Source organism: Fusarium verticillioides, chromosome 7, assembly GCF_000149555.1.
Source record: "Fusarium verticillioides 7600 chromosome 7, whole genome shotgun sequence".
In the NCBI taxonomy this organism is placed as follows: Eukaryota; Fungi; Ascomycota; class Sordariomycetes; order Hypocreales; family Nectriaceae; genus Fusarium; species Fusarium verticillioides.
In genome coordinates this window covers 656,139-683,894 of record NC_031681.1, presented here as the reverse complement: position 1 = coordinate 683,894, position 27,756 = coordinate 656,139, and the positions used below count along the sequence as shown (strand labels likewise).

Here is a 27,756-nt window from a genome sequence, read left to right as displayed (position 1 = left end):
AAGGTCAGCGTATTGAAGCTCTTTGTTCGAATGACGATGAGAATTGATTAGACATGGCTTCGTACCTCAGATGAAATCGACGCAAAAAAGACTAGAGGTAGCTCATGATACAGAACGAGTTCGTAGGTAGAAAAATGATATTGTGACGGGTTGCATTTCAGGAAAGCTCTCCGACTAGTGGCGCCTTCACGTGCTTTCGAGCAAGTTAATTGTCGTCATCGAAGCCATCACCACCTCTAGATAAGCATGGACAAGCGTTTCAGTTGGTGTCGTGTACAACCAATGGATACATCAAAGGGCAAAACAATCAAACACAGCCTCAACACTCAGTACGACCTCTACGAAACCACATTCAATATTAATTTCCCCATTTTCACAGTTTCAGACAAACTCCCTTACCAGCCTCTTTGTCCTCCCCCCCACCTCGAGCTTCCTCCCGTCGGGTCTGAGATAGCGCCCAGCCCCCTGGTCATTTCTCCCCCTCTCAAAAAGATAGGCAGCCGTTTTAGCGCCTCAGCTGCTGAACCGCGCTGGAAACCGATCGCTGAAACCTGTCCTGGGCTCTGGAGCTTGGGGCATCTCAAATCCGAAGCCAAAGCGGGGGCGGGCTCCGTCACTGCCAGAGTCCATTCCATCACTCTTCTCCCCTGCCTTGATTCTTACCCACTTCCAAAAGCCAAAGCCCACAACTTGTCTTCTCTCTTCCTTACGACATCGTCATTCATCAGCAGCAGCATCTTCGACTCTCAATAACAGCATCAGCTCGTCCTCAACGAACCATCGCGCGCGCTCTGTCTTCTTGAAATTATAATAGATCGCATCATTTCTCGACTCTCTTATCTCTAGACGCAATGGCTCCCCCGCCGAACCCCAATCTTCCTCTCCAGGAGAGGCTTCTGGCCCTTGCCAAGACCCTCCAGTGTACGTGGTATCTTGAGACGCGACCTTGCGCGCAGACATCGTAATGAGATCGCATTGCTAACTTGGTGTTTCTCACAGTCGGTTGGTTTGTCGGGTACGTCTTGTCATGAACTTTACCTTGTCCCGCTCTGCCTCGGTGCGACGAAATGGCCACGATAGCTGTTTTGGATCTTCAGTCTCCCTCTTTGGAGCTCACATAACCACCAAATAGCCAGATCTGTGACTGACAAGCTCTCTTGACTATAGACACCTTACTCTGATCCTTACAACGGGCCGATATTCCTTGTCCTGGATTCGAATGAACTACTACACCCGCATGGCCCAGCTCTCCTACCGTACTGCTTTTATCGCTGCCGCTGTCACCTATGGCATCGTCGTCTACAAGACCATGCGCGCTCGCGCAAAGACTGGCGCCCGAGCTGCTCCCACCCCCATGGCTCTCCTTGCTGATGAGAACATCCAGTACCTTGGTAAGAGCCTCTGAAGCATATCTTGCCAGATCTGCGCAACCTTGCTGACCGTAAAAAAGCTATGGCCCTTGTGTGGCTTTTCTCTCCCCAGTACCCCCTCGCCTTGATCCCTTACACGATCTACTCGGTCTTCCACGTTGCCACCTACACCCGCGCCAACCTCATCCCCGTTGTCCTTGCGCCCAAGCCTGCGCCTGAGGCTGCGGATGGCGCTTCTCCTAGCCGCCAAGCTGTTCAAAGTCCTCTTGCTAACCAGATTGGCGCTTTCGTCAAGGAGTACTACGATGCTTCCATGGCTATCGTCTCGTACCTTGAAATCGCTCTCTGGGGACGTATTCTCCTCTCCGCTATTCTCTTCCAGCGCCGATCTTGGATCCTCATTGTTCTCTACACTGCTTTCCTCCGCGCTCGTTACAGCCAGAGCACTCATGTCCAGACCTCTTTCCGCTCGCTCGGTGCCCGTATCGACTCCCTCGTTAGTGCTCAGGGTACTCCCCCTGCCGCGCGACAGGTCTGGGGAGCTGTCAAGGAGGCCGGCAAGCAGTTCCACGACGCTACTGACGTCAGCAAGTACATTAGCGGCCCTGCCAAGAAGACCTCATAAGCTCGATATGACGATACGCAGCTTCGTGTCTTTCTGACTCGATTGTACTGAACGGACATGAATTGAGGCATAGCGGAACTAGACAAGATAGAAATGCCATGACGCTACGATTGGACTAGCTGCTTTGCAGTTAACGCGACGACGATTTCAGACTGGACAAAGAACATGGGAGTAGCGAGTACAAACGCACAACCATAGGAACGTGGAAAAGAGGCTTGGCCTCGTGACTGTATTTTTTATTCCTATACTTGGAGAACTTTTCTGGCGACTGTTCTCACGCGCATGCGGAGGAAGCTTTGTGAGCCGAGCATATCGACTTGGTGCACAAGGTATTCAGGAGGAAGTGGAAGTGGCCATGGGAATGATGGGGAAAGTTTGCGAAGGAGACTGGATGGATGGGTATGGATTTCCCGGTGTTAGCTTTATTGTATTCGAATTTCAGGTTTCATCATGATTTGTGCCGTTGCCAGTGATAAGAAGCATGATAAATTGCTGATTGCTCAAGTATAGCTACTTGTGGGCTGTAATTGGTATTTCCGAGGAAAACATGGCTGTGAACTTGGCATCGAAGCAGGGGCGTTCTCGGAGAAGAAGCCATTGAGAGAATTTGATGGCAAAAGGCCAGGCCAGGTCTTCATTATAGTTTTCTACGAAAATAAAGGCTTCCATTTAGCTGCATGCCTTGTTAAATCATGTCATAGTAAGCTCTCATCTCGTAGTAACGTCTTCATCAGCTGTCGATGATATCAAAGCCCGATAAAGATCAGGTCCCTTGGTGGGGCGCAAGAGATGACGTCGCCAGGCAAGTTACGTATGGATCCTTTGACCAGGCGGCCTCAGCCTGTTCTGTTCATCCCAAACCCATCGCCTCCTTAAACAACCATTTCCAGTCGAATTAAGTTGCGATCAGTCATTTTGAACCCTAATACCTATTCTCCGCAACTTGAAGACCGCTGCTGGTGATGGCTTCGATCTTGCGACAGATTGTCGCGGGGCCGCGAGCTCGGCATCCTGAGGCTGGCTTGGATTTGTGCTATGTTACAGACCACATCATCGCGACGTAAGTCAAATATTTGAGAATGCTTTGTCGGGGGAGCGGTATCGCAGTCGCTCCCTTTGAAGCCATCTCCCTTTCTGGCGACTCTACTAACAGCTGTCTTCTTTAGATCTGGTCCTTCAGAAACATATCCCCAACTCGCATACCGAAACCCTCTCGATCAACTCGTCAAATTCCTCGATTCGAAACATGGTGAAGATTGGGCCATATGGGAGTTCCGCGCCGAAGGAACAGGCTATCCTGATGAATCTGTGTATGGTCGCGTGAGGCATTACCCATGGCCTGATCACCACCCTCCTCCATTCAGACTTGTCCCTATGATCATGGCGAGTATGCGCAATTGGTTACACGGCGGAGAACTAGGCGGTGGTGTAGTCACGGGCGACGGAAGACCCATGTCCTCTGGAAAAGATGTCGTTACCGAGGCGCAAAGGAAGGAGAAGCGCGATAAGAGAGTGGTGGTGGTTCATTGCAAAGCAGGCAAGGGACGAAGTGGTACAGTGAGCTGCAGTTATCTCATCGCAGAGGAAGGTTGGAAACCTGAAGATGCTCTTGCGCGCTTCACGGAACGACGGATGCGACCGCGATTTGGTGCCGGTGTCTCGATCCCTTCACAATTGCGCTGGATCAGCTACGTTGAGCGCTGGACAAAAGGTGGCAAGAAATACACCGATCGGCCCATTGAGATTCCCGAGATTCACGTCTGGGGCCTGCGAAATGGTGTCAAGGTCGATATCGAGGGTTTTGCAGACGAGGGGAAGAAGATCGATGTCTTTCACACATTCAAGAAGGAGGAGCGTGTGGTTGTTGATCCTGAAGCACCTGAGGAGAGTGGTATTAGCGATATGATATGGGAAATGGCCGGTTACTCGGTGACCAAACAGAAGGAGAAAGCACCCGACGAAGCACACTTTTCTGAAGCAACGAATCCAGGTGAAACGCCATCAGCAACTGAGGAGAAGGAGCATCTCGGCAAGGCGAAGACCATCAAACGAAAGGGCACAGAGATGCTTCACAAGGTCTCGCCCGCAGGTTCACACAAGGGCGTTGAGAGAACTAAGAATGACTCTGCTACATCGTCAAAGACCGATGTCACAGAAGCAAACTCGGAAGAAGAACCAGGCGGCATGGCGGTTATTCTAAGACCCAAGACCCCGATCCGTATTCCCAACAGCGATGTCAACATCTCAGTCGAGCGTCGTAACAAGACCCCCAAGAGCATGGGCCTAACCATGGTAACAGCCGTCGCACATGTATGGTTCAATACGTTCTTCGAAGGCCAAGGCCCCGAACGAGACGGCAAGGCCCTCGACAGCGGCGTCTTCAGCATCGAATGGGACGCCATGGATGGGATCAAAGGTTCCAGCCGTAAAGGCTCACGGGCGTTTGATCGAATTGCCGTAGTATGGCGCGTCGCAGGCACTGACGCTATGCCTGAAGAAGTCCTCGAGCCAGAAGAGGGACAGCCCGTGCCGCAGGTTCGACCGGCGGATTGGAAGGGTGCGAATATGGAAGATCCGGATAATCAGAAGGATTTGGGTCTCCGGGTTCAGAGTCCTGCGAGCGCGGATGTTAGTAAGGCGAGTAGTGTCAAGAGTGCTGAGGAGACGGTTGCGAAGAAGGATGGGGAGGAGTTGGAGGGTGTTAAGTCGAGTGGACCGTCGGGAGAGGATTTGCTTATTGGGGATCATGGCGAGGTCAAGGGGGAGAAGAAGGTTTAGGGTGATGATATCCATGTATATGACTGTATGGACGATTAGGTGTAAGACCATGAGTGTGAATAGAGTGTTATGCTACCATGGTAATACGAATGGGTATCTCTAATAGAAAGTGTCCTTGTGTACGACTAGCCTCAATAATGTCTACCCCTTCCCCTGTAATGCCTATCCCCTCGATATCCCCCATACGGTCCTCCCCTCCTATGATCCCCCCTATCTCTGTGCCCATGATATCCTCCCCTACCCTCCCTCGGCGGCGGAGGCACCGGCTCTTCAACCTCGACTTCATACTCTTCGTATTCTTCCTTAAAGAATGCTTCAGTAATCTCCCTTTCTCTCAACGCAGCCTCTGGCTCAAACACAAAACGCAACGTCCCTTCTGGGCCCTTGACCGTTCGTTTTCCATCGCCAGGCCATGATGTTGATGTCGCGGGTGATGTCGCCGATGCAGGCGTAGAAGGTTGGGGGTCTTCGGCTTCGCACCGGGAGCAGTAGTACAGATATCGAGGTTCGAACGCCTTGTCAAGATCGTTGTTAAGCCGAATCTTGATGTCGATGATCTTATTCTGGTCAAACTGTGCCCCAACTTTGGTGGATTTCCCATGCTGAACGTATAGATCTAGTATATCGAGCATGGTCTCCATGACAGAACCCCAGTGGTACTGACGCTTCGTCTTTGCGTACTCTTGAACTCTGTCCACGTGCTGTTCTGTCATGAGGGCTGTGAGCTCCACGACAGCCATGACCATGGAGAATGTTGTGCGCTTTATGGGAACAAAGGTCTTGTAGATGTCGATGCACATTGCGTATGCGGTCTCGAAAAAGGGTTTTCCATCATCTTTGCCAAAGATATCGCGGACGACTTTCACGAGGAGTTTTTGGGGGTAGCGTGTGCGGAAGTCGAAGCCGATCGTTTCGAGGATGAGACGTTCGAGGCAGATGATTATTTTGCCTGGACCATCGAACATCTAAGAGTGTTAGTTAGTAGGGTTTGTGATTGCTGTTTGCTGGACTTGCCTTGTCATCGGGCGTGACGCTTTTCTCGGGGTTCTTCACGTTATAAGCCGCCGCGAGAATCTCCTTTGACTTCTTGATAGTATCTTCCACTTTACACGCGACGAATAGCGATGCTAGTGCAGCGTCTTGATAGTTGTACTCGACGTCTCGAAAGTTGAGTCGGAATTTGTGGAAATACGTGCACGCCGTGTCGAACGTCCTCACAGGTCTGTTGTTCAATCAGTCTCTGATCCCTAGCCCTCGTACAAGACCTACGTACAGTTGTAGATATTCCCTCACGTTCTCGATCAACTGCACACCCTGAAGGCGGTAGTTATCCTGTCTTGCGGGATCGCAGCCATGATCCTTGAGCATACGTCGTAGCTTGAGCTCCGATGTGTATTGGTTCGAACTGGAGATGGTGCCTGGATGGGGACCGATCTTTGGTATCGCGTCGCCGTTTGTGGCCGCGGACGGGCCGTTATTCGAGGTTGTCATTGGAGCGGTAGAGATGTTGTGAGGTCTATGTATGTATGATGGTTGTCGCAAGTTTGCAGTTCGTTGTTCAGTGTCAGAATAGAATGGTCGATGAATTGGAACAAGTGGGCCTCGTCGCTGGGTTTTGTACCACGCAAGCGTTTCCAGCTTCAATTATGGATGCTCGGTATGAATTAGGGACATGAAAGCCGGAATCTCTCGACAGTTATGGCGATGATGGCTGTTGTCGCGTAGAGTCAAAATTACTTCAGTTGTCATGATGCAAACCATTTGCGATGTGGCTGAAGCCGGTGACTGTGGCGCAGTTAATCACAAGCCCCAGATATCCAATGCTTTCGAAAGTGACCATTTCGTCAAGCACGACGACATGATGATTAATAAACGAGAGGTTAAGTTATTTATTGCAAAGACTCGAAGCATTCATACAGAATTGCCGTGATTATGTTGATGATGGATTTCAGAACGTCAAAGGGCCAAACGTCCGAGTTTGTTTCTGAACCAACCCTAGAGCTGAGCTTTCACAAACATATCTTTTCCAAAGGGTCGGTCCTGCTAGTAATTCAGACTATTTCGGTGCAGTTGCCTGCATCTGAAGTCGAGGCTTCTGCCTTGTCATTGAAGTCTGCCCGTTCTACGCATTTATATTTGAGTGTGATAGTAGGAACGACGTGCATGTGGACGAGGCATGACAGGGGTATAACAGTCTGCTGAATAACTATAATGTGTAAAAGCTATTAATTAATTCAAACCAACTCCAACCTATCCCCGGAGTCCTCCATTTCCGACTCAAAGGTTCGTCTCCACGGGCCGCAGTAGTTGGTGATTGTCTCGTTCATTAGTTCAGGGAGGTTCTTGAGGTGTGTACCAGGGGCACTTCGGAATCTGAGGCCACCATTGCGGTCAAGCTCGCGAAGGCCAAGCCAATCCTCTCGATAAAGCTCGCGAGCTCGAAGAGGGATAAGCTCTGTGCCATTGACCTCCTCAAACCATGAAGATTCCTTCGGTTTGACAAGTTCATCGTCCTCAAACATCCACATGACGAAGTTGGTCAACTTGCTCAGATTCGCCTTGTACTTTTCGTTCTTTAACTCGCGCTCGTTGTTGATGTCGGCTAAAAAGTGGGAGTTCTCAAGGTATTTGTTGTAAGCGTCTTCGGTTGCTGGGTCACGGTAGTATTGCGCGGGGACGACGGTTGACTGTACGGCATCGCTCCAGGTACCCAGTCTCAAGAGAGCCATAGCTCCCTTGCAGAGCCAGTCGGTAGGGCGGCAGACGTCGAAGTCGCTGATGCCATTGTGTTGGCTACCGATTGTGACGAGACTACGGACTTGTGGCCAGTTGCAGCGCTCGACGTAAGCGCGTAGGAATTGTCCGCCCTGAGAGATACCAATGGCATCAATGGCAGGCGCAGTAGACAGAATGGGGTGCTTGGCCAGTTCCTGGCAAACCTTGCTGACTTGGTCCGAGACATTTCCCTTAAAAGTGGCCGCTCGATCGTTACTGGGATCTTCATCGAGGGCAATGATATGAACATAGGTTCCTGGGTGGATGTCGTCAGCGAGGGCTTGGATGCTCTTCATTCCGTCGCTGTTGAATTGGTCACCAAGGCCGTGCCAAACAACAATAGGTAATGGGTTATCGGATAGGTCATCTCTTGTGTGTGGTGCAGAAGGGGAAGCATAGATCGGTCCAGCCAATCCGATGGCTAACCCAAGCCGGAGTAAGGATGGGGCAAACATGATGATGATGATGAAGATGGATGAAGATGAATGATGATAGAGATCGAGACCCTTCGGAGCCGAAACAGCACCTCTTATGTATTCTTGTGGGTCTGACCCCAGCACCTACCTTGTTGATTGGAGTGCTTGTGTCGGAGCTGAAGACGGCAGCTATGACCCCTCCACTTTCCGCTACCTTAATGGCTTAGCCAGCCTAGGTACCTAGGCCTTAGGGTCCTTCATGGAACTCATTGTCAATCACGCATGTCCCCCCAAAGGGGAGGTACGGAACTTCAGCCCTTTATCCTAAGCGATAAAAAAGATTAGGCAATTTAGTCCAAGTTTAGGGGAGTCTTCACTAAGTTTATTTTGGCAACCTTTTCTAAAGTGTCATGGGTACCTACTTTCTTGCTCCTGTGGAAAAAGTATATCATTGATGGCGTAATTATCAAGAGTATATATTGACTACAGGCAACACGGTCTCTATCCTGCAATGAGGGGATAAAAGCTAATTTCTGTTTGTGCCGAGTTGCTTACTATCTGTACCTGGTCGAGATATCATCGGTATTGCCAGCAGCAGGCGGAAGGCGGGGGTGGGTTAGATAGACGCTTCATCCTCGTGCAAGCACCTAGATTCTATCTCGTGATCATACCAAATTGTCTCAGACAAGGCGCAAGAGATGCATAAGACCATCAATATTGTATTGTATTGTGTTGTTAATGCAAGTATAGCTACAATTCTATTCTGTGGGCTTTCCGCCCTTCAACGAACGCCTCAACACCGATGCCTTGAATTGCACGTTTCAGTTGTCAATGGCCTTGCTGGCCGATGCCTTTTGCTTCCTCAACCGAGCCTTGCGGTCCGAGATTTGCTTATCGAGCTTGCCGTCGTCGGCCTCTGGGAGCTGCTTCTGCTTCTTGGCCTTCTTCGTAGGGGCGACGGCGGTCTCAGCCTCGTCGGTGTTGTCGAGAGACTTGCGCTTCTTTCCAATGTTGGGCTTCTCACCCTTGGCGGCCTCGCCCTCGGCAATGACGTCCTTCTCGTCGACCCAGAGCTCATCGGTCAGCCAGATGGGAAGGGCGGTGGTCTCGGGACCCTTGATGTAGATGCTCTTCATGTTGCGCCACTTCTGGGGAATCCACTTCTCGATCATACCGGTGACAACGGCATCGACGTTCTCGGCGATCTGCTCGGCGGTCCAACCGGAATATCCAATTCGGATCGAGGTGTTTGTTGAAGGGTTCAGGCTGACGAATGCAGAGTTGACGGCCTTCTGAACCTCCTTGGCGATCTCGGCGGGAGTGCCTGCGTTGACGGTACCCTCAGTCTTGACACGCTTCTGGCGCTTTCCATCGACCTTTGGAGCCTTGGCCTGCAGGTTAACAGGGACAGGTCGCTTCTGCGTTGTCTTGTAAAAGGTCTTTCCCAAGATCTTGGGTAATCTGTTGATGATGCGATCGTCACCGAGGAAGATATCCGCCTCGGCGAAGAGCTTCCTCTGGGCCTCGTACTGGCTGTACTTGGCCTTGAGCTTTCCGTAGTCGATGACACGAGTGATGCGCTTGCCCAGCTCGGCGGGGAAGTCCTCAGAGGCGACAATGTTCTTGTAGGCGCGCTGGGGCTCGGCGGTGATGAGGCAGATGGTGGTCTCTTCGTTGTTGAGCGAGTGAGGAAGGGAGATCTTTCCGGGCTGGAGACGCGCCTTGTCGACGATGTGGCGCTTGGTCGTCAGGTTGAGCCAGATGGGAGTCGTGGTAGGATCTTCATCGTCGTCGAGGAGATTGCGCTTTTCAGACTCGTCGGCCTTTTGCTTGGCGGCCTTCTTGATGTGTGCGAGAAGAGCCTTTGAAGCTTTCAAGGTCTACAAACGATTTGTTAGGTGTGTTATGCCATTGGAGTCTTGGGGAGACGAACCTGATCAGGGTCAATTGCTGCGACGGCGGCAGCGCCGGGAGCGACAACTTCTTTTGAGGGTGCCATTGTTGTCGCAAAGTTGTAGATGTGATGGGGATGCAACAAAAAAGTTCAGTTTGATATGATAGTGGGGGCTTTATCAGTAGCTCGAAGGAAAAATAATTTTTTTCCTGCGATGGTTGGTTCTGTCGGAATATGCAAGTCCCGGGCTCCGGTCCAGGGTCTCTTAGCGGCGTTTAGATGTAAAAAATACTGGACAGAGTCGAAAGCCAATGAGTTTGTACAACATGAGCTATGAATTAGTTTCTTGGCCATAACTTTAGAGGAATTTGAGAGGCTACTCTTGTCCGACTATAATCTCGTCCCAGGATTTAATAGTCCTGCATTGAGTGCATTGTACCTCTAGTGACTTGTTCATCGCTCTCTGTATCTTTTTCTTACAGCCTATGGGGAGTTTTTAGCGGCGGGGCGGAGTTCCTTGTAGGATCCGCTGATTGTCGCTCTCACGTTATTCATATGAGATCCATCCCGGTTATTCCTTGTTGGGCTTACAAGATGATGAGTTTCTGAATCCTACATCTAAACATCTTTCGTTTCTTGGTCTATCTCTGTATATAAACTGTACTACTTCTCTCTCATATCCTTTACATAATGTCCCCCGATCTGCAAGATCCTGCCAATAGGAGAGCTTCATGTGATCAGTGCAGTATGTCCGCCCACCTTGCCCGCTTACACTTGGGGTCCAAACTTATATTGCGCATGCTGACCAATCTGCAAGGACAAAAGAAGCTCAAATGTGACGGGAGCTATCCATCTTGCGGACGATGCTCTACTCTTGGAGAGCTGTGCAAGTTCTCGGCTCGTATGCCTATGGGAAGGCCGAAGAAGAGGAAGATAGCCTCCGAGAATGAAGCTCAAGAGAGTAGTGCGAGCAGAACTTCGCCGTCTACTTTGGCGATGAGTATTGGGAGTGATACTGGAAGTGATATGGGACGAAGAGGGAGCTTTGATCCGTGCCAACATATGTCTGAAGATGTTCCGTTGGATCTGTTACCTCTTGGGTGAGTTGACTGAATCGTCACCTTGATGGATGAGCTGACTCAGATTTAGCAACGAGACAAATGTTGACCCCAAGTTATTGGCATTTGAATCTGATCCAGGCCAACAGACTTGCGCCTGTCTCGCGAGCTTATACTTATCACTAGAAGAAGTACGAAAAGCAGATGATTTACCCTTTACAGCACGATTATCGGTTCTGCGGCATTTGACCACCACGGCAGCAGGGATCATACAATGTCAAGTTTGCCCAACAAAGTTTCTATGGGCAATGCAGAATGCTCAACTACTCAACACGCTCATTATATCCTTGGCGGAAGGATATAAGAAGATCGTGAAGTCAGTCGAGGACGAAACGAAACGAGCTCAGGATGCGGGAGAATCGAAAGAATTATGCATAAGTGAAGGTCAAAAGCTAGAGGGGCCTTCGCAAAACGACGGGTTAGGATTCTCCCTGACCCTGACCCCGCAAGATTGGAAAAGTATCGCGAACAAGGCTGTCAAATCTGAGCTTTTTGGTACGCCAAATTCGAGCTCCATATCCTTTGTGGCGATGTTGCAGTTGATGGAGGATAGACAGAATCTGTGGCATTCAGGAACGAGTCATGTACCGCCGGGTATAGGGCATCGTTTGGCGCACCAGATGCATGATAAGGATCCACATTGTGTGTCGGTTGTTAAGCATACGAGGGATATGATAAGTCATTTGTTGGCGGATGTTTGAGTGGTTGGTTTGATACCCAAGATCAGGAGCGATTCGCCTTAACACCTTTCGATCCACTTTGAATAATACTATCCCAAGGTTCAGCGAGATAGATTGAGTATGTTTAGGTAACAAAGGAGGTTCAGTAAGATATAAGTTGTATGATATACCAAAACATACTCTGAATTGACCAAGTGAGGGTGACATATCTATACTGAGCTTGAACTATCTACAAGGGAAACTCGATGATTGAGAACAATACACCACTTCCAGCAAAAATTGACTTTTCCAAGTTTTCCTGCTCCAACATGATGAAGCTATTCATATCAAGCGACTCGTTTCTCTTATCACTCCTGCTTTTCCGGATCCTCAACATGCTTCTGGCTGATAACATGACCGTTGTACTGGGCTCCATAGCGGACATCACCTGGGTCAGCAGAAGGGTAGGGCGCGGTTAGAGGATTCAGGAACACATGGCCATTCAGATCGGATACAGTAGCACCATCGATATCCCCTTCAAACTCGTACTTTCCACCGTTGTACTGGTTTCCAGCTCCGAACTTGCGAGGTCCCTCGTGGAACTTTGGGGTTGTGTCCTTGCGTACTGGCCTGTTCTTTTCGATTTCCTTTGATAGCTTGCCATCGCCCTGGAACAAATCTCCGTTGAACTGATCATGACCTGGACCCGCAACTGCGTTGATGTAGTATGTTCCCATGCTGTATCTATGGGAATGGTCGCTCGGCTGTTCGGGCTGGGAGGCAGACTGATGGTCAGGGAAACCGGTCGAAGCGTTGGGATAGGAATAGGAACGCTGGTCTGAAAATGGGTTCGTAGCCATGTTGGGCGGCAAGAAAGATTGTACGTAGCGGCCGTAGTGATGTAGAGACTGGAGATCAGGGGGGATACGTGGGACACTTGGCGAATGTGTAGTTTCTGTACTTTCGGGCGAAACAAGAGGGCCCGAAATAGTTTCAGAAGAGGATATGGAGGTAGTATAGTCCAGTGGTCTCTTCTCGGACATGATCTGGATGTCGGTCTGAATCTGATACAAGGCCTTGGACTGTATTTGCTCAATTGCCAGTGACAGGTTGCTCTTCTGTCTCTCAAGTCTGACAAAGATATCGAGAAGATCTTGTTCTCTGTACAAGAAGCCCCAGGTTCGGAGTACTCGCCCCTTGCGAAGCAAAGAATTGAGGCAGTTGTTGTTGATTATGAAAAGAAGAGCATCAGTCTGTGTACCAATCTCAGGGGTTTGAAGAAGGGGGTTCTCAGATATGCTGGTAGAAAGGTTCTGAAGTTCTTGGAGCTGCTCATGATATCGTTTCAGCGTTGAAGCACTCCCTTTTATCTTTCTAATGACATCTATAAGAGAAAAGCAAGCTACACCAAGCTGGGTCGCCGACGCCGCGACCCCAAGGATCTCTGCCATGATAGCCTCAACTTCAGAGACGAGGCAAGCAAAATCGTCGCAGCAAAAAGCGGTGAAGGTATCCCAAGAGCCGTGAATAGCTACATTGACGACGATATCGTGCTCAGGATTGAATGGTGTGGTGCGTCAGAATGCAGGAGAAGTTATGGTTGTGCAAACGTGGCATATCAATCAACCGTAGATAATGAAAATTGTGAAAGGTGCGACCGCAAAAAAAGGCCAAGACGTGAGTACGGCATCAAGATTTAGGCATCATTGTGAAGAGGAATTGTGAAAAAGTGTGAAAGATGGACAGCAGAGCCTCATGTGTCAGACTGCGTTGAAACCCAAGACAGCCAAAGGGGGCGAAGCAGAGTTACACAGCAGAACAAGGCTACCAGTGTAGAGACTCTGATACGTTAGATATGAGGCGGTCTGGAAGTAACAAGGGGATATTCATCAGGATGATGGGAAACTTTGGGAATGCTGGTGAAGTCGAGACCTGCACTTTGGGGAGGTGGTGTCGTATCGAGTATTGATTCTCGTCTCAGGAGGGTAGAAATATATTCGAAAGTGTGTATGAAGCCTCGAAGAGTGACGAGAGAACTTTCTGTGATAATCAAGTTCCAGGGTGCTTGCTTTGGTGACGAGCCTCGAGTCCCAACAGTATCAACACCCAAGGTTTCGGCCTCGCAAGTAATTCGTCAGTCGATATTGGGTTGAGACGTCCCTAGGTGACACTGGACTCTGATAAACACTCATATAGTTCCTAGAATTCAAGAGAACGGTCTTTACAATGGTTTGAAAACCTGAGAGCAGCGTAGCTCAATGAGAAAGAGTGATTCTTTGGGGGCCGATGGGGAGAGAGCCACAAAAGGGAGGACACTCAACGTCAACCACCTCCTGAGTCAAATGAAACGTGTTGGCCTTTACCCATAGATCGAAAGAAGGGCCAGAGTGTCTGATGTGTTGTGCCAATTCAGTGAGCTGCGCCGCTTGTTGGTTTGATCGCGCCCAGTGCAAATGGACTCACCTGACAGAGGAAGATGTTGACGCCTTCACGGGAACTCCGAGAAAATTGAGAAAGACCCCGAAGTGTTCCTTAGAAGGGAGAACTCAACTTGGATGATCTTGTTAGACATTGCGGAGCTGTTGAGACATGCCATCGATGTACTGAATACCTGAGGCCTGCAAGAAGTAATGACAATCACACACATATTCACCTGCACGCCCTTTATGCAGCCAACAGCATATGCGCATGAGTACAGAGAGGCGACCAACAACGTATTATCAGCATGTGTAGGTAGAATTATGAGCATCGGAGTTCGTTCACCAGTTGTATAGTATTACTGTGTAGCAACACCCAGACTCATGGAGTGTCTGTGAATGATAAGTTTGGTTCTGATGATTGCCATATTGATATCAATGCTAAATGAACTGATAACATCTTTTTGTCTAACACAAGGTTTCTGCCCTGGAGTTAATAACGTCATTTTTGAGACATGGCCGACTTCGAGGCCATACGCAGGTGACCATACAGAAGACTGCATATGCACAAGGGTCACCCTTGCAGCAGCGCAAAAAGCCCTCGGTTGTGTACCCACGCACAATGGCACAATTTGCCTAATGGAACTCGTCCTCCATACATCCATCACACCATCACGACCAGAGCGGATACGGACCCGTCCATGGTGGGTATGACTTCTCCTATTAAGGATGGTGATGCCACGGCGTCGACGAAGCACCAACCAACTGATACCAAGAATGAGATTCTCAACATTACCGACGTTAGAACCGATGCACACGTTGCAGCTACCTCTACTGGAAACAGAGATCAAGTCAACGGCAACCAAACTCATACGCAGACTCACAGCAACTCGCACAATACAGTGATCAACTTCAGTCTTATCGGTCTTTATATAGACTCTGCAGGCCTCTTGTGTACCCTGGGCCTGTCTGTACCACAACAGAGTTTGGGGGTTCCGGTTCCGGTTCCCCGATGGCAGGGCTTCTTGAGCTACAAACGTTTGGTCATCATGTCGGTATGCTTGGCATCAATCTGGCAGCTGTAAGTGAAGATTATTTATGTGAAGGCAAAGCCATACCTGGGCAATAGTCGATGCAATATTGTAGAGGAACAAGACCGCTGACATGAGGTACTTCATGAAGCTCCAGGCTCTTGGGTGTGCCACTTATGAGTTGAGCACATACATATGCAGTGATGCATGGGGGTGGCTAAATCGCTCGACCATTCGTGCCGTGCCGTTATCGTCCGTGCTCTCGTCATGAGATCAGAGCAAGGTGTGTTGGCTGAGAACCTGAGACTGCTGTCTCCGAATACCCCTCACATGAAGACGAATGAGAAAGTCGGGGGACGGATGAGTGAAATCGCATTACTCAGGAAGCTTTGGATTATCGAAGTCCTCTATAAGTATGAGGGAGGACTGAAATGAAAGGGAATTTGGGAGGATAAAAGTTAATTACTATTGTTTGTGTTTTTAGGGACGGATTGTTTGGCCTGTCTTCACTTTATCGTACATATTCTTATCACAAAACATTCACATCACGCATGTCTCACGAGGCACACCTTTGGCTGTCAGATCGATACCGCAGCTGAACAATCTATTGGTCATATATGATATTGAGGCCAGCCTGGAGCTCGCATACATCACACAGCCACTCCCATTTGATCTTCAGCTGAAGCCAGGAAGTCTTCGATTATGGCATGCAAGTCATCAAATGTCGCCTGTACTTTGACAGTCGCGGAATTGATCTCTATATCTATCCCTGAGCGTACTGACTTGTAGGATATGTGTGACCTGATTTGAGTCATTTCGTTGTCTCTTATCTCCTTGTGCGACTCATGCGTTTCATTGGCGCGGGTGCTGTGTTGATTGTGATGTGTGATCGGCACGATTGCGGTTATTCGTCGGAGCTACCATCGTTGTAATAAGCCTTCGAATTCCTTTCTTGATGGATGATATGAGTTGCTCCTGATGAAAGAAAAGCAAAGCACTCTTATTTTATACCATAGATAATAGATTATATGCATATTATCCGACTCACAATCACTTTGGGATTACTGGGAACAAAACAAACATAAAGCTGCACGTACAAAGGAATTGTGATAAACAGACTATTTAGCTAACGATCTACAAACAATATCCGTAACATGAGACTGAGATGGAAATGGCAACTAAGCAGCCTAACTAATAGACATTCGAGTGTAAGATGCCCTTGGAGTTGCTGCGGGAACAAGCCAGGAGCGGTTCCTCTGATCCCAATACTCTCTTTGCTGACGCATGGGGTTATATCGCCACCATCTGCCATCAGCTTCAAAGACGGGCCTTGGAAATGGATCCTGCTGACGTCGAAGAGTATCCAAAATCTGCCTGACAGCGAGCAGTGGCGTTGACTCGGACTCGAGGTAGTCGATTGCATGACCAGGAACCTGATCGGGGAAATTCCAGTTCAGGTTCTTCAGAACCAAGTAGCAAAAATGCTGACAGTTGTTGGTAACCATATGATATGTAGGATCACCGGGGTGTGAGCGTGAGTTGCCAGAAAAGAAAGCAGCATGGACTTCGTCCCCAGCTCGTTTCAATCTAGATGCTAATACGACAGCACCCGGGACGACGAAAGCTCGGAATCTAGACCGGGTTCTTGTAGGAGTAAAGCTTTCAAGATGGACAGTACAATTGACGACTCTCTGCCTGGTGTCCTTATTGACTCTAATATGGACAATTTTGCCCTCTGGGCTACCGTCGACGCTTGGAACAAAGAAAGCCCAGTGTTGGTCACAACCACCTCGAGGACCGGTGAACTGCAGGAGATGCAAGTTCCGTGAGGTAGTAGAACGGGAAGAGTCAGATGTAGACATTGATTCTATTTTGGTCTTATTTAGACAATATGTGATGGATAGAGTGCAAAAGTGTCCAATTCGAAACAAAAGATTGTAGTATAAAGAGTAAATGCTTTATATGATGTGAAATGAGTAAACCAAGGAAGTATGAATAGCGTCTTTTGAGGCATCGAAATGCGTTATATATCAAACCAGCTCTCTATTAACATGAAACAGTTTATAAATAGAATTTCATTGCTCTGCAAACCATATTGCGTCGTGCTCGTGGGAAGCCATCCACGCAAGCTTGTATCCTAAGCGCTGGAGTTTGAACCGTTGGTTGTGTTATACAGCAAGATGGAGGTTGTTTCAGGCTGACAATACCCCATGGGCCATTCAAAGCTCCACCCATGGAATCTGGTCACGTCGTATGATTTTTCGAGTGATGCGTATTCAATAATATGCCTCTCGGGTGTTCGAGACATTTGACTCAAGTTTTGCCTCTACAAGATTGACATCTCTGTTCGGTACGGGGACAAGTCTCCAATTGAGACCCCAAAAGAAATGTTATGCAGATGCAAGGCTAGTGAGTGGCACTATCTAATCAATCATTAGGGGGCCTCTTCATTGAGGATATCAGTTCTCACTTTCAACTTGCGTGCCGTCTAACGTTAGGCGCCCAGTTTAATTCTGGATGGCTGAACCAATCATTGCTCGCATATGTTTTTCCAGGTACCTGCGAGCGCTAAAAATGACTTGGCCAAGTAGTCGCGCGGCTAAATTCGGCTTATTCGGGGGCTGTGTTGATTCAGGTCAGGCCAGGCCTGAATCGCGTCGACCAACTTCCACTGTCTATCGGCAGACACAAGCCCGGATGCACATTCGATACTATAGGTGCGAGCTCACGAACCACCAAACAAATATTGTCACCTCAGCTCTCATATTTCTCAAACTCACTTTCTATTTCCTTATATGTTGTCTTAAGCGCAAGACAACGATCAACATGTCCAGCACCACGGAAGCAGATCAAGATGAACAAATTGACTCGGAGCCTGAGAAGCAAGATAACTCGGATGACAAGTTGCCCAAGTATTTAAAATGTAGTTATCTTGATGCCGTTGTCGGCAAAGAGATACACAACTACTGGGGGAATCGAGTCTTGGAGCATACCAACTCCCATGGCGAAGTGCTCGCGCTCAAAGTCAGCAACCCAGATGGCATAGACCGCGCTCAAGCCGACATGATGCATTATGCCGCCACGCATGGCGTATTAGCACCCAAGGTCCGTGGGGTCTATGATATTGTCACCAGGCGGCCTATTGCGCGTGTTATGATTAGCGAGCGTGTTCCTGGAGTGCCCCTTGTCGACATATGGCAGAACATATCTGAAGCTGAACAGGCCTCCATCAAGGACCAGCTTCGCGCTCAAGTAAAAAAAATGCGTACCTTGACGCAGCCTTACATAGGCCGTATCGACAAACAACCTACCCGCAACATATATAACACCACATTTGTCAGGCACTGTGGGCCCTTTGAAGACGAGGAGTCTTTTGATGAATGGTGTTTGGCGAGACTGTCAGGTGGAAGCCTTCAACGCTGGAAATGGAAGAGGGTTCTGGAGAAGCAACGACGTAAATCAACTGGACGCTTCGTTCTTACTCATGGCGACCTATCACCGCGCAATATCATGGTTGATGGAAGTACCATCACAGGGATAATCGACTGGGAGTTGAGCGGGTTTTATCCAGAGTATGTGGAATATGCGGTAGCCATAGGTCTTGGCCCAGGGATAGAAGAATGGTGGGTTCCCGTGTTGAAAGAAGTACTGGAACCGTGCTCAGCAGACCTAATAAAGTTTACGGAGCTGATAGAAGAGAGAATGGGGTCTTACTAGCTTATATAAACCAAGGAACAGTTGCTATATTATGGATAAGCACGAAATTCTTATACCACTGCCAGTTCCACCTTATTCATTTGGTTTCTGAGCCCAGACAACCTTCTGCTGATAATAAGGATGCATAGTCCCCTGCCTCAACTCCCTTCTTAGCATCGAGACATACACCTCGACCTCCGCCCTAGTCCATCCTTCCACGGTATTCGCCATGAACAAAACGTAACCTTCAATATCCTGCTCAAGCGTAGCCTGAGCATACTTGCCAATTTCTTTCATCTTAGGATCCCTTGGCCAACCTCCAATGGGAACCTACCGAGAGGATATGTAAGTGCAGGCCGAACGGCCGCTGAAAGAGATTTTCTTACCTTGAAGTCACGTTCCTCAAGATTAACAAAACCAGCCTTCTCCATAGCTGATCTCTGTACTCCGTCTTCAACGATCGTAAACGAACGACCGATCTTCTGACCACCCTCAACGAAGAACTTTCCCCATTGGTGCATGGCGCTCTTCTCGGTGATACTTCCGTCATCGCAGTCCATTCTAGAAAGCGCCTCGTGGCTTTCTATATAGCCACCTGGTTTGAGACATCTATATGCTTCTTTGAATAGCTGATCCCAGTCTACGATACTGCCGACAAGCCAACGGAAGTGGATGTAATCCTGCGAGTTAGGGGCGAACGTCCACTCTTGAGTGCAATCTTCGATATCGCTACTACAGTGTCAGATATGATTACAGCCATGAATAGTTCTCTCACAATCGTAGGTTAGGAGGGATCCATCCCGGTTGGATCGGTGATACATCGGTGCCTATGACTTGCGTGTCCGGGAAGCTATCCGCGAAATCGCTGTTGATTCCAGTTAATAGAGATGGTGTAGCTTTGAGGATTGAGATAGTTACATAGCCCAGATGCCTAAGACGAAGTCATGTCAACTCAATCTCGTTGAGAGACTAACCTGGACCACGTCTGCCTAAGTGTACTGGATTTTGATGGCCAGAAGAGCCAGCCGTGAACGCCTAATCATCAGTCCGGAGCTTACCTGTTCCTGTCCCAATATCAAGGGCACTCTGTAACAGTCAGTAAGGCACTAAATGATTATCAACAACAACTATCCTTGATATCCTTTGAGAGAGGTGCAAGGTACAGCGCACCATCCAGAACCAGCGTCAAAACATGATGGCTACACGCATTAGTACTCATATTTGAGCTTGCAAACACAAAACACACTTGATATCCATGGATTCGTTTTGTCTTTCGTCATTCGTTCCCCTACATCCATTAATCCCGCACGTATCGTAGACGCTTCCAATAACTTACCAGTACTGCGCGTTACCGATATCGTGGTGATATGTTCTGCCATTGATGTTTCTATACTCGAGGATACTTGAAGTAATTGATGCGGTCGACTCAGCATTATCATCTTCCAGAGCAGAATCTGTGTCGCCCAGCTCCTGACTTCTGATTAGTGGCGTTATCACGGTCTTCGATCTCGTACCATACTAACCTCTGCCCAATGCTCGGGAGGGAGAAGACCAGAGATATCCGTGGCTACCTGAGCTGGCTCAGAGTTATCCTGTGAAGTCATTTTTGACATGATATAATAGGGTGGCGAGGTAAGAAGAAGAGTACGACATATATCTGCGTTCTTTATCTCCTCTTCCACCACGAACCAACACGATCGAATTGAGCTGCCACGCTTCGCATACCGGATATGGTCATGAAACGCGACAAAGTACGGCACAGTAAAAGTATACTGGGCCCAGTCCTATCAGCTCCTTTGATGAAGTTGTAGTGCATAATAATTGGGTATACTACCCCTACAAGGACATGCTATTCTGGGTGGTCAACCCCACAATTGTTCGAATAGACATCTGTTCAATTATCACCTCCGCTGTGGTATCGAGTAAGAAAGAGAAGATCGCGTGAGAACAACGAGAAACTGTGGACTCAAGGAGTCTTTAGCATCACCCTACAGAGTCGATACTGGAGGCATCAGGATCGCGCCCTTTTTAAACCGCTGGAGCTGCCAATAGAGGTCGTCACAGTAACAGATATAGTGGTCCAACGAGGGACATACCGGAATTGAGTAGGATCTCTCCACCAAAGTAACCAAAGAACTCGCCTTGCAATCGCGTCTGACAAGAGGTTCAGCCCTAAAGATCGTCTACCTAATCTGACAACGCCACGTGTTTCATCTGCAGCCCATTCAGCTACCCCTCTATTCAAGATCACGTCAATCCATGAAGAATAACATGAGATGGGTTTAGAAACAATAAATCAACTGCTGTGTCTACATCAAACAAATCCTACAGTCTCATGGCCGATCCACTATCTATCGGGGCCAGTGTCCTGGCATTCATTGGCCTCGCCGACCGCATCATTCGCACATGCAAGCACTACATCGAGGCTATTGAAGATGCACCGAAGGATATCCAGATGATATTGGGCGAGGCTACCTCTCTGAGAGCCATAATCGATAGCATTGGCGAATCAAGCGCGACAAGTCTCGTGCCGAACCTTCATAAACAAAATGGACCTATCAAGTCTTGCCATAGCTGCCTTGCCTCACTTGAGGCTCTTCTGCCGCCAACTATGGGCCAATCTCAGGCAGGCAAGCGACATAAGCTGACGTTGGTTGATCTCGCATGGCCTCTGAAGCAATCGAAAGTCAGGAAGCTGTTAGCAGAGATATCACACCATAAAGCTACTTTACTGTTAGCAATGTCTGGTGACATGAGGTAGGTCTAAAGTTGCTTTGGTGGAGTCGAGGCTAACGAAGTCTATCTAGTCGAGACCTAAAGGAAATCAGAGCAGGGATTGAAAAGTTACAAGGCACAATCTCAGGTCGGTGATTTCAGCTGATGTCCAGAATAAACTGACATAATCAAAGAGTCTGAGACTCGGGAGATCATCAGATGGCTTGAGCGAACAAACCCATCGTCTCTTCACAACCTAGCCTTCAGCAAACACGAGCCTTTGACAACTGCGTGGGTCACCAATTCTTCCCAGTGGAAGGATTGGGTCTCATTGGAATCTGAGACCAGACTCATGTGGATATATGGGCTGCCTGGTGCTGGAAAAACAGTTCTAGCATCATATGTTATCAAAGAGCTCGAGAAATTATGTGAAACTGCCAACGGTAGTGTCTGTAGCTACTACTATTGTCACTATTCACATAATCAGGACGAAACGGTGCCATTCCTGAGCTGGGTCATCGGCCAGGTATGTCGACAAATTAACTGGATACCGCCTGAGCTGAAACGGCTCCATGACCGTGGCTGCGAGCCTACAAGCGCGGACTTGGAACAGGTTCTGGAAATAATATTGCAGAAGCTCGACAGTCTCTACATCGTCATCGACGCAGTTGATGAAAGTACTCCTCGAGAGGAGCTCCTGTCATTGATTGAGACGATGACAGTCGATGAGCGGTTTGAAAAGATTAGGATACTCGCAACCAGCCGGCAATACTTTGACATAGAACAGTCTTTGGGTGAGATATCAGAAATCATATCAATGTCAAATACAATGGTAGACGCTGATATTCGACGGTTTGTACACGTTCGACTACGATCAAGCCATCGACTGAAGCGATGGCACGACCGATTTGACGAGATTGAGGACATACTTTCCGCCATGGCACAGGGAATGTAAGCGTTCCCCTTTTAACATATATCATTCATTCAGCTGTAATAACTTGATAATATAAGGTTCCGGTGGGCTGAATGTCAAATTCAAGCCATAGAGCGACTTCGCGACCAATCGAAACTCCCGCAACTCCTATCCAACCTCCCCAAAGATCTGAGCGAAACTTACGTCAGGATCTTCGAAGCAATACCTGAAGACGATAGACCGCTATTTCGTAGTATTCTCACTTGGATCATAGGCCATTCGCAAGCTGCTTGGATGTATCACGTTGGCGTGAATGCGAATCTGCTCCTTTCCGCAGTGACAAATGAGCATTTCGGATCTGAAGCCAAAGGCCAGAAGTCTATCATTGACCTCGAGTATTTGAAAGAGATATGCGGTTGCCTTATCACGGTTCGATATGTTTCTGGGGATATCTTCGATAACTGGACTGGGGAATCTCCAAGATTACAGACGAGAGAAGCTATTGACGGTGAGGATCTTTATGTCTCTCTCGCTCACTACACAGTACTGGAGTTTCTGGTATCACCGCACGTCTTTCAACCAAATTGCGCATTTTTCACCATGTCTCTGGAGCTCGTTCGCTTGAGATTTGCAAAGAGTGTTTTGAGACAAGCCATAGAGGCTGATCCAAAAGGGACAAGCACTGATTGGATTCACGACCGTGAAGCATATTGCCTCACCCTTGGCTGCGCCTTGGATATGCATGAGATCCTAGCAGATTCCGATCTTCTAGATCTCTTCTTGCGGTACATGAATCCCTGTGCCCCGCACTATGCGCGCTTCGAAGCTATCCAGTCCCAGATTGTCCAAAGTGATCAAGACTCTCGATGCTACTTCTTGAGACACATCCCGGCTCGAGTCGAGTGGGCTACTACGGAGAATGAGATTGGCAGATTAGGTGCAGCGCTGATGAATATTCTTTTGCTTCAGCATCAGTCGATTCAAAGGGAGCTTATGCCGTTGATCAGAAGACTACTTTCTGGGAGACAACTACATGAGCTGCTGAATGCCACAGTGACAGCTACTTTTCTTGATGAAGCTGATGAAGAAGATGAAAACGGGAACCAGTTATATGTATTGCATGGAATGGTCTGGGAGATAGTAAAGTGGCGGCATATCTTTCTTGACGATGAGGAGCTTTCTGAGTCTTTAGATATGTTATGGCGCCATTTAGGGTAAATAAAAGACCGAAATAATCTATACAAGACAGAAATGAATATCAAATAAATTATTCTATCAACAGTTCATTGCTAGACTACTTATTTGCTGAGTGCCTGGTCTAATGACCTGTTGGCTCGTCCACGTGACATGTCACATGCTCAGAGGAATTTGTTCCGCGCCATGATAAGACCAATTTTCGATTTTTGACTGAGAACAAAACCACTGAGCGGCCAAGCACCTTTACCAAAATGAATTTCTTCAACCCATTTTCCCGACCAGGAGTTAAATGGACATTTGTAGGCCATGCATCATCATTTCCAGATGTAGACGATGATGCAGGCAACTTGGCAAAACATCGGTTGTGTAACGCAAAATCAATGCCAGGCTGCAGAGCATTTCACATACCAAAGGAAGATGTTTCTTCGGCGAAAGAAGTCCCTGTTGGCGATGATTCTACGTTGGAGTCATTTATGGATCAGGTGCTTGTGTTTCAGTACAAAGGCAAATTTCATGCAATCGACCATGTGAGCAATGTCTATTAAAGAAATTGTTTGCAGGGGCTAACAGGGGTAGTCATGTCCGCATAGTCAATACCCTCTTTCGAAAGGGACGCCATTTGATATTGAAGACTTTGGCGTTGTGCTTAGTGCTGGAGTGTCGTGTCCGAACCATGGTTGGTCGTTTGATTTGTTTACTGGCATGTCAGATCGGGGGAGCTACAGACTCAAGACTTGGGAGGTAGAGATTAGGGATATCAAGCAAACGGAGGACACTGATACAAAAGAGAAGAACGGCTTGAGCACGGATAAAGAGGTTTGGGTGAGGAGGAAGCAAAGGATTGGTTGAAGCGATATTGGTGGGGGTTCGCCTGGCAAATGCAGACTGGCAGATGCACATCACGAAAGGGGACAAGCGAGGATACACGCACGACGAATCGTCGACGATTGTCTCCGAAACTAGTCGCGGCTGATCATTCGGCACTTGACAGGTCTGAGCCACCATCCGATACAAGCCAAAGACAGGCCTGGCGTGGCACTTTATTCCCCGATCACAAAATGCAATTGCCGTACAGAAGCATTGCTCCATTCTCCCAGGAGCCATGCACAGGGTATGTACTTCAACGCTGTCCAGCCAGCCCAACTACGATATCAGAGTCGGGCGAGTTAGAAATTCCTAGAACTCTACGATGAGACGACACAGATGGTAGTATGAGATACCAGTCTAGGATTTATCGAGGGCGGAGTTTGCGGCAGGCTGTCTTGAGCACTTCATTGGAAGGCCGAGGGATCCCAGAAAAGCCAAGACACCGGCTTGTCAAGCTTGATGGCAACAGTGAGCGTGATAAGCGGACAACCCGAAGATATACGGATAACCCGACCATGAATGGATAGCCCGCAAAACAGCGGATGGCTCGGGAGTGAAAGATTAGGACTCTGATGGCTCTGATGAGCACTGGACTACTGGCTGTGTGACTGCGACCTCTTTTCTGGTCCTTTGCCCTGCTATATCTTTGTAGAACGGACAGCGATGGCCATGAGGGTTCGTGATTATGAAGATCACGGACAGCTATAATGTGACATAGGCACCAACCTCTGGTTATCGAATAGACGCATGCCATATCAGATCATCCAGCCTCGTCATGGTATCCCTCCGAAGCTTAACTCCATGAATTCAATCTGTCTTAATCTAGCTAATAACTTCTGGCATGTCAAATCTAAATGCAACATTCCCCTCACTGTTTCGAAACTCTCCCTCACCAATATCCCACGTCCCGAGAGGACCACCGGGAAAGTGGAGGGACCCCCGACGCCCTCACCAAAACCACCAACTCAGCACTCCCAGATACAGCTAAGCCTGCAACGCCACCAAATTATCTGACCTATCTGGTTGGTTCGTGCGGCAGACACCCCGGTGATCTAGATTGAATCTCGGTTACAGAATTTCACAGTTCCCATGGGGTAATCCGGGGTAACGTGGAGGAGAAGCTGGGGAGTGAGGAGTACTTAATCAACCATGGCCTACGACCAAAAATTCCAAAAACATCACCCCTAACTGCAACATTACAACAAGATGGTCTCTTTCAAAGAAGCCTTTGGCCTGTCTGCGCTTGAAGTCGAGGTTGCGACGCCTCCTGGCACAGTCCAGATTCACCGTGAGAATTTCTTGCCCCTTGACGCGTCAGAATTTGGCGGCTAATAGTTGAAAAAAGGGGAGCAGGAAGATGCGGGCAATGTGATTGTTAGCGTACAAGTAACTGACGATCCTCGAGATCCTCTGAACCTACCGACATGGCATAAAATCTCTGCTCTGAGCGTTGCGTCGCTGTATGCCTTCACCGCGAATTACACAAGCGGTGTAATCGCGCCTGCATTCCAGCTCTGGCCCATGATTTTTCCGAAAGATCCGAGAACATTCTCTGAGCTCTCCAAGCTGATTGCGGTATGTTTCCTTGTGTCAAACTAACTGAAGTTCAGTGCTTATAGGATCACAGGTACACATCCTCATGCTCGGTGCGGCTAATATCTGGTGGGTTCCCCTGTCCAACTGGATGGGCCGACGACCTGTTCTCATCATCGCCACGGCAATTCTCACCTTCTGCACTCTGTGGTGTGCTCTTGCGACGTCATATGAGTCCCTTATCGTTGCAAGGGTCTTCCAGGGCATTGGAGGTGCGGCTGCAGATACTGTTGCCCCTGCGCTTATTGGAGATATGTTCCCTATTCATCAGCGCGGACGAGCCATGGTAAGCACCCAATTCAACAACCCTAACAACCGCTGAGTACTGATATTCGTGATAGGCCGTCTACACCATCATGCTCGTCGTCGGACCTCTCACAGGTGGTATCACAGGAGGATACATCGTCTACCAACAGGGCTGGAAGGCCATCTTCTGGGTCTGTCTCGCCCTCTCAGCGGCCTGCCTCGTCGGTGTGATCTTCTTCGTCCCCGAAACCCTGTATATCCGAAGCGCACCCGTAGAAGGCGTAACAGACCCCGAGACCGAGAAGAACGCCCAGGTTGGCAAAAACGAACACGTCGAGGATAAGCAGTCTATCAACGGAGGCGAACAGCGCGTCACGCACTCTGCTTACGGCTACGTCCAGTCTCTGGGCTTCGAAAAGCCTCAGGGAAGCCTGCTGAAGCAATTGATCCAGCCGTGGAAGACTCTTGCTTTCCCTGGTACTTGGGTGGTGATGCTTCACTACGCTGGACTTGTCGGCGGAATCGTGACTATTTCGACCATCGGACCTACCATCATGGCGAGCCCGCCTTATCTTTGGAAGGCTAACGCTGGTCTCATCAACGTTGGTGCTGTCATTGGCGGCGTGATCGGCTATGTGTACACTCACATGCTTGCTGATGGTAGACTTGTCAACAAGGCGAGCAAGACACGAAACGGTGTCGCTGAGTCTGAGGACCGATTGCCGACTCTCTTCTTCCCTCTGTTCATCGCTACTTGTGGCTTTTTGGTGTTTGGATTCTGCGCCAAGAACCCTGGTGGACACACCTGGGTTGGACTGCAAGTTGGCTATGGCATGCTCAGCTTTGGTCTGATGCAGGTTCCATCTGTTGGCTTCAACTATGTAAGTTTCATACCACTCTTAAGTTTGTTTTGCTGTGCGTACTAACAAGTTATAGTTGATTGACTCGTATCACTCCCTGGCAGCAGATTGCTTCACCATGGTCACGATTCTGCGCGCCATTATTGCCTTTGCCTGGACGTTCTTTGTGGCTGATTGGGTTCAAAAGGACGGAGCTGCAGAGCCTTTTGGAATCTTTGGAATGTTGATGGGTATCTTTTCTCTCATGACTGTTCCTCTTTGGATGTATGGAAAGCGTATGAGGATTGCTACAGCCGAGCAGGTTCTCCGATGGCAGGGTTACTAGTTTACAGTCAGAGATAGTTGTCATGATGGAATGAGTAGTGTATGGTTATCTTATCACTTGACCAGAATAATATGTCCATCCTGACCCACTCCAAGTCTCGTGTCTATTTGTCCTCTCGTAATATTGTCAACATAAAAGTGGTCTCATATTTATTGTCATACCCGGTCCACGGGAATCGGAACCCCTCAAGCCAAGACATTCTTCATGCCAAGGGTCTATCGATAATTGGATTGCGTCCCACTGCCAAGACCGCCTCTGCTC

General features: G+C 48.6%; 14 protein-coding genes across 17 annotated transcripts; 8 read left to right on the top strand and 6 right to left on the bottom strand.

Moving 5' to 3' along the window:
• The first annotated feature begins 26 nt into the window (after positions 1-26).
• FVEG_06753 (hypothetical protein) lies at positions 27-2,673 on the top strand. Its single transcript, XM_018895165.1, has 4 exons — positions 27-921; positions 1,000-1,015; positions 1,168-1,391; positions 1,451-2,673. The coding sequence occupies exons 1-4, from the start codon at positions 852-854 to the stop codon at positions 1,993-1,995; spliced, it is 855 nt and encodes a 284-aa protein (XP_018752385.1). The 5' UTR covers positions 27-851; the 3' UTR covers positions 1,996-2,673.
• A 128-nt stretch (positions 2,674-2,801) lies between these two features.
• FVEG_06752 (hypothetical protein) lies at positions 2,802-4,935 on the top strand. Its single transcript, XM_018895164.1, has 2 exons — positions 2,802-3,055; positions 3,162-4,935. The coding sequence occupies exons 1-2, from the start codon at positions 2,958-2,960 to the stop codon at positions 4,771-4,773; spliced, it is 1,710 nt and encodes a 569-aa protein (XP_018752384.1). The 5' UTR covers positions 2,802-2,957; the 3' UTR covers positions 4,774-4,935.
• FVEG_06751 (hypothetical protein) lies at positions 4,658-6,494 on the bottom strand. Its single transcript, XM_018895163.1, has 3 exons — positions 6,047-6,494; positions 5,788-5,995; positions 4,658-5,738 (listed from the first exon to the last, which is right to left on the bottom strand). Exons 1-3 carry the CDS (start codon positions 6,262-6,264, stop codon positions 4,905-4,907), a joined length of 1,260 nt encoding a protein of 419 aa, XP_018752383.1. The 5' UTR covers positions 6,265-6,494; the 3' UTR covers positions 4,658-4,904.
• Positions 6,495-6,796: 302 nt separating this feature from the next.
• On the bottom strand, positions 6,797-8,035 carry FVEG_06750 (palmitoyl-protein thioesterase). Its single transcript, XM_018895162.1, has one exon. The coding sequence runs from the start codon at positions 8,001-8,003 to the stop codon at positions 7,008-7,010; it is 996 nt and encodes a 331-aa protein (XP_018752382.1). The 5' UTR covers positions 8,004-8,035; the 3' UTR covers positions 6,797-7,007.
• A 619-nt stretch (positions 8,036-8,654) lies between these two features.
• On the bottom strand, positions 8,655-10,072 carry FVEG_06749 (hypothetical protein). The gene is made up of 2 exons (XM_018895161.1): positions 9,898-10,072; positions 8,655-9,844 (listed from the first exon to the last, which is right to left on the bottom strand). The coding sequence occupies exons 1-2, from the start codon at positions 9,961-9,963 to the stop codon at positions 8,786-8,788; spliced, it is 1,125 nt and encodes a 374-aa protein (XP_018752381.1). The 5' UTR covers positions 9,964-10,072; the 3' UTR covers positions 8,655-8,785.
• Positions 10,073-10,403: 331 nt separating this feature from the next.
• FVEG_15936 (hypothetical protein) lies at positions 10,404-12,646 on the top strand. Its single transcript, XM_018905168.1, has 3 exons — positions 10,404-10,603; positions 10,676-10,958; positions 11,008-12,646. The coding sequence occupies exons 1-3, from the start codon at positions 10,549-10,551 to the stop codon at positions 11,675-11,677; spliced, it is 1,008 nt and encodes a 335-aa protein (XP_018752380.1). The 5' UTR covers positions 10,404-10,548; the 3' UTR covers positions 11,678-12,646.
• FVEG_06748 (hypothetical protein) lies at positions 11,758-15,128 on the bottom strand. Of its 4 annotated transcripts, XM_018895160.1 has the most exons (3): positions 14,247-15,128; positions 14,099-14,185; positions 11,758-14,026 (listed from the first exon to the last, which is right to left on the bottom strand). In XM_018895160.1, exon 3 carries the CDS (start codon positions 13,084-13,086, stop codon positions 12,004-12,006), a length of 1,083 nt encoding a protein of 360 aa, XP_018752379.1. In that variant the 5' UTR covers positions 13,087-14,026; positions 14,099-14,185; positions 14,247-15,128; the 3' UTR covers positions 11,758-12,003. The 4 variants fall into 4 exon arrangements, with proteins under 4 accessions (XP_018752379.1, XP_018752378.1, XP_018752376.1 ...); XM_018895159.1 differs by having other exon boundaries at positions 14,099-15,128; XM_018895157.1 differs by having other exon boundaries at positions 11,758-14,185.
• Positions 14,700-16,127, top strand: FVEG_15935 (hypothetical protein). Its single transcript, XM_018905167.1, has 2 exons — positions 14,700-15,133; positions 15,235-16,127. Exons 1-2 carry the CDS (start codon positions 14,754-14,756, stop codon positions 15,266-15,268), a joined length of 414 nt encoding a protein of 137 aa, XP_018752375.1. The 5' UTR covers positions 14,700-14,753; the 3' UTR covers positions 15,269-16,127.
• Positions 16,128-16,270: 143 nt separating this feature from the next.
• FVEG_15934 (hypothetical protein) lies at positions 16,271-16,945 on the bottom strand (the record flags this gene model as incomplete). The annotated part of the gene is made up of 1 exon (XM_018905166.1): positions 16,271-16,945. The coding sequence occupies one exon, from the start codon at positions 16,943-16,945 to the stop codon at positions 16,271-16,273; it is 675 nt and encodes a 224-aa protein (XP_018752374.1).
• Positions 16,946-17,737: 792 nt separating this feature from the next.
• Positions 17,738-18,911, top strand: FVEG_06747 (hypothetical protein). Its single transcript, XM_018895156.1, has one exon. The coding sequence runs from the start codon at positions 17,781-17,783 to the stop codon at positions 18,798-18,800; it is 1,020 nt and encodes a 339-aa protein (XP_018752373.1). The 5' UTR covers positions 17,738-17,780; the 3' UTR covers positions 18,801-18,911.
• Positions 18,873-20,404, bottom strand: FVEG_06746 (hypothetical protein; the record flags this gene model as incomplete). The annotated part of the gene is made up of 6 exons (XM_018895155.1): positions 20,303-20,404; positions 20,116-20,249; positions 19,905-20,067; positions 19,555-19,675; positions 19,166-19,508; positions 18,873-19,109 (listed from the first exon to the last, which is right to left on the bottom strand). Exons 3-6 carry the CDS (start codon positions 19,996-19,998, stop codon positions 18,873-18,875), a joined length of 795 nt encoding a protein of 264 aa, XP_018752372.1. The 5' UTR covers positions 19,999-20,067; positions 20,116-20,249; positions 20,303-20,404.
• Positions 20,405-21,114: 710 nt separating this feature from the next.
• Positions 21,115-23,654, top strand: FVEG_06745 (hypothetical protein; the record flags this gene model as incomplete). Its single annotated transcript, XM_018895154.1, has 4 exons — positions 21,115-21,536; positions 21,587-21,642; positions 21,689-22,445; positions 22,506-23,654. 4 exons carry the CDS (start codon positions 21,115-21,117, stop codon positions 23,623-23,625), a joined length of 2,355 nt encoding a protein of 784 aa, XP_018752371.1. The 3' UTR covers positions 23,626-23,654.
• Positions 23,655-23,840: 186 nt separating this feature from the next.
• Positions 23,841-25,339, top strand: FVEG_06744 (hypothetical protein). Its single transcript, XM_018895153.1, has 2 exons — positions 23,841-24,131; positions 24,181-25,339. Exons 1-2 carry the CDS (start codon positions 23,856-23,858, stop codon positions 24,451-24,453), a joined length of 549 nt encoding a protein of 182 aa, XP_018752370.1. The 5' UTR covers positions 23,841-23,855; the 3' UTR covers positions 24,454-25,339.
• A 338-nt stretch (positions 25,340-25,677) lies between these two features.
• Positions 25,678-27,495, top strand: FVEG_06743 (hypothetical protein; the record flags this gene model as incomplete). The annotated part of the gene is made up of 5 exons (XM_018895152.1): positions 25,678-25,759; positions 25,817-26,046; positions 26,099-26,350; positions 26,406-27,191; positions 27,247-27,495. 5 exons carry the CDS (start codon positions 25,678-25,680, stop codon positions 27,493-27,495), a joined length of 1,599 nt encoding a protein of 532 aa, XP_018752369.1.
• Between the last annotated feature and the right edge of the window lie 261 nt (positions 27,496-27,756).

Coding starts and splice junctions, on each gene's coding strand:
- FVEG_06747 (XM_018895156.1), top strand. CDS start 17,781: ATGCACATTCGATACTATAGGTGCGAGCTCACGAACCACCAAACAAAT.
- FVEG_06744 (XM_018895153.1), top strand. CDS start 23,856: ATGAATTTCTTCAACCCATTTTCCCGACCAGGAGTTAAATGGACATTT. Junction 24,132..24,180: donor AATTTCATGCAATCGACCAT/GTGAGCAATGTC, acceptor TAACAGGGGTAG/TCATGTCCGCATAGTCAATA.
- FVEG_06751 (XM_018895163.1), bottom strand. CDS start 6,264: ATGACAACCTCGAATAACGGCCCGTCCGCGGCCACAAACGGCGACGCG. Junction 5,996..6,046: donor GTGAGGGAATATCTACAACT/GTACGTAGGTCT, acceptor ATTGAACAACAG/ACCTGTGAGGACGTTCGACA. Junction 5,739..5,787: donor GCGTCACGCCCGATGACAAG/GCAAGTCCAGCA, acceptor TAACACTCTTAG/ATGTTCGATGGTCCAGGCAA.
- FVEG_06748 (XM_018895159.1), bottom strand. CDS start 13,086: ATGGCAGAGATCCTTGGGGTCGCGGCGTCGGCGACCCAGCTTGGTGTA.
- FVEG_06753 (XM_018895165.1), top strand. CDS start 852: ATGGCTCCCCCGCCGAACCCCAATCTTCCTCTCCAGGAGAGGCTTCTG. Junction 1,392..1,450: donor TGAGAACATCCAGTACCTTG/GTAAGAGCCTCT, acceptor ACCGTAAAAAAG/CTATGGCCCTTGTGTGGCTT.
- FVEG_06749 (XM_018895161.1), bottom strand. CDS start 9,963: ATGGCACCCTCAAAAGAAGTTGTCGCTCCCGGCGCTGCCGCCGTCGCA. Junction 9,845..9,897: donor CAGCAATTGACCCTGATCAG/GTTCGTCTCCCC, acceptor AATCGTTTGTAG/ACCTTGAAAGCTTCAAAGGC.
- FVEG_15936 (XM_018905168.1), top strand. CDS start 10,549: ATGTCCCCCGATCTGCAAGATCCTGCCAATAGGAGAGCTTCATGTGAT. Junction 10,604..10,675: donor AGCTTCATGTGATCAGTGCA/GTATGTCCGCCC, acceptor CCAATCTGCAAG/GACAAAAGAAGCTCAAATGT. Junction 10,959..11,007: donor TTGGATCTGTTACCTCTTGG/GTGAGTTGACTG, acceptor ACTCAGATTTAG/CAACGAGACAAATGTTGACC.
- FVEG_06752 (XM_018895164.1), top strand. CDS start 2,958: ATGGCTTCGATCTTGCGACAGATTGTCGCGGGGCCGCGAGCTCGGCAT. Junction 3,056..3,161: donor ACAGACCACATCATCGCGAC/GTAAGTCAAATA, acceptor TGTCTTCTTTAG/ATCTGGTCCTTCAGAAACAT.
- FVEG_15935 (XM_018905167.1), top strand. CDS start 14,754: ATGGTGGGTATGACTTCTCCTATTAAGGATGGTGATGCCACGGCGTCG. Junction 15,134..15,234: donor TTGGCATCAATCTGGCAGCT/GTAAGTGAAGAT, acceptor TACTTCATGAAG/CTCCAGGCTCTTGGGTGTGC.
- FVEG_06750 (XM_018895162.1), bottom strand. CDS start 8,003: ATGTTTGCCCCATCCTTACTCCGGCTTGGGTTAGCCATCGGATTGGCT.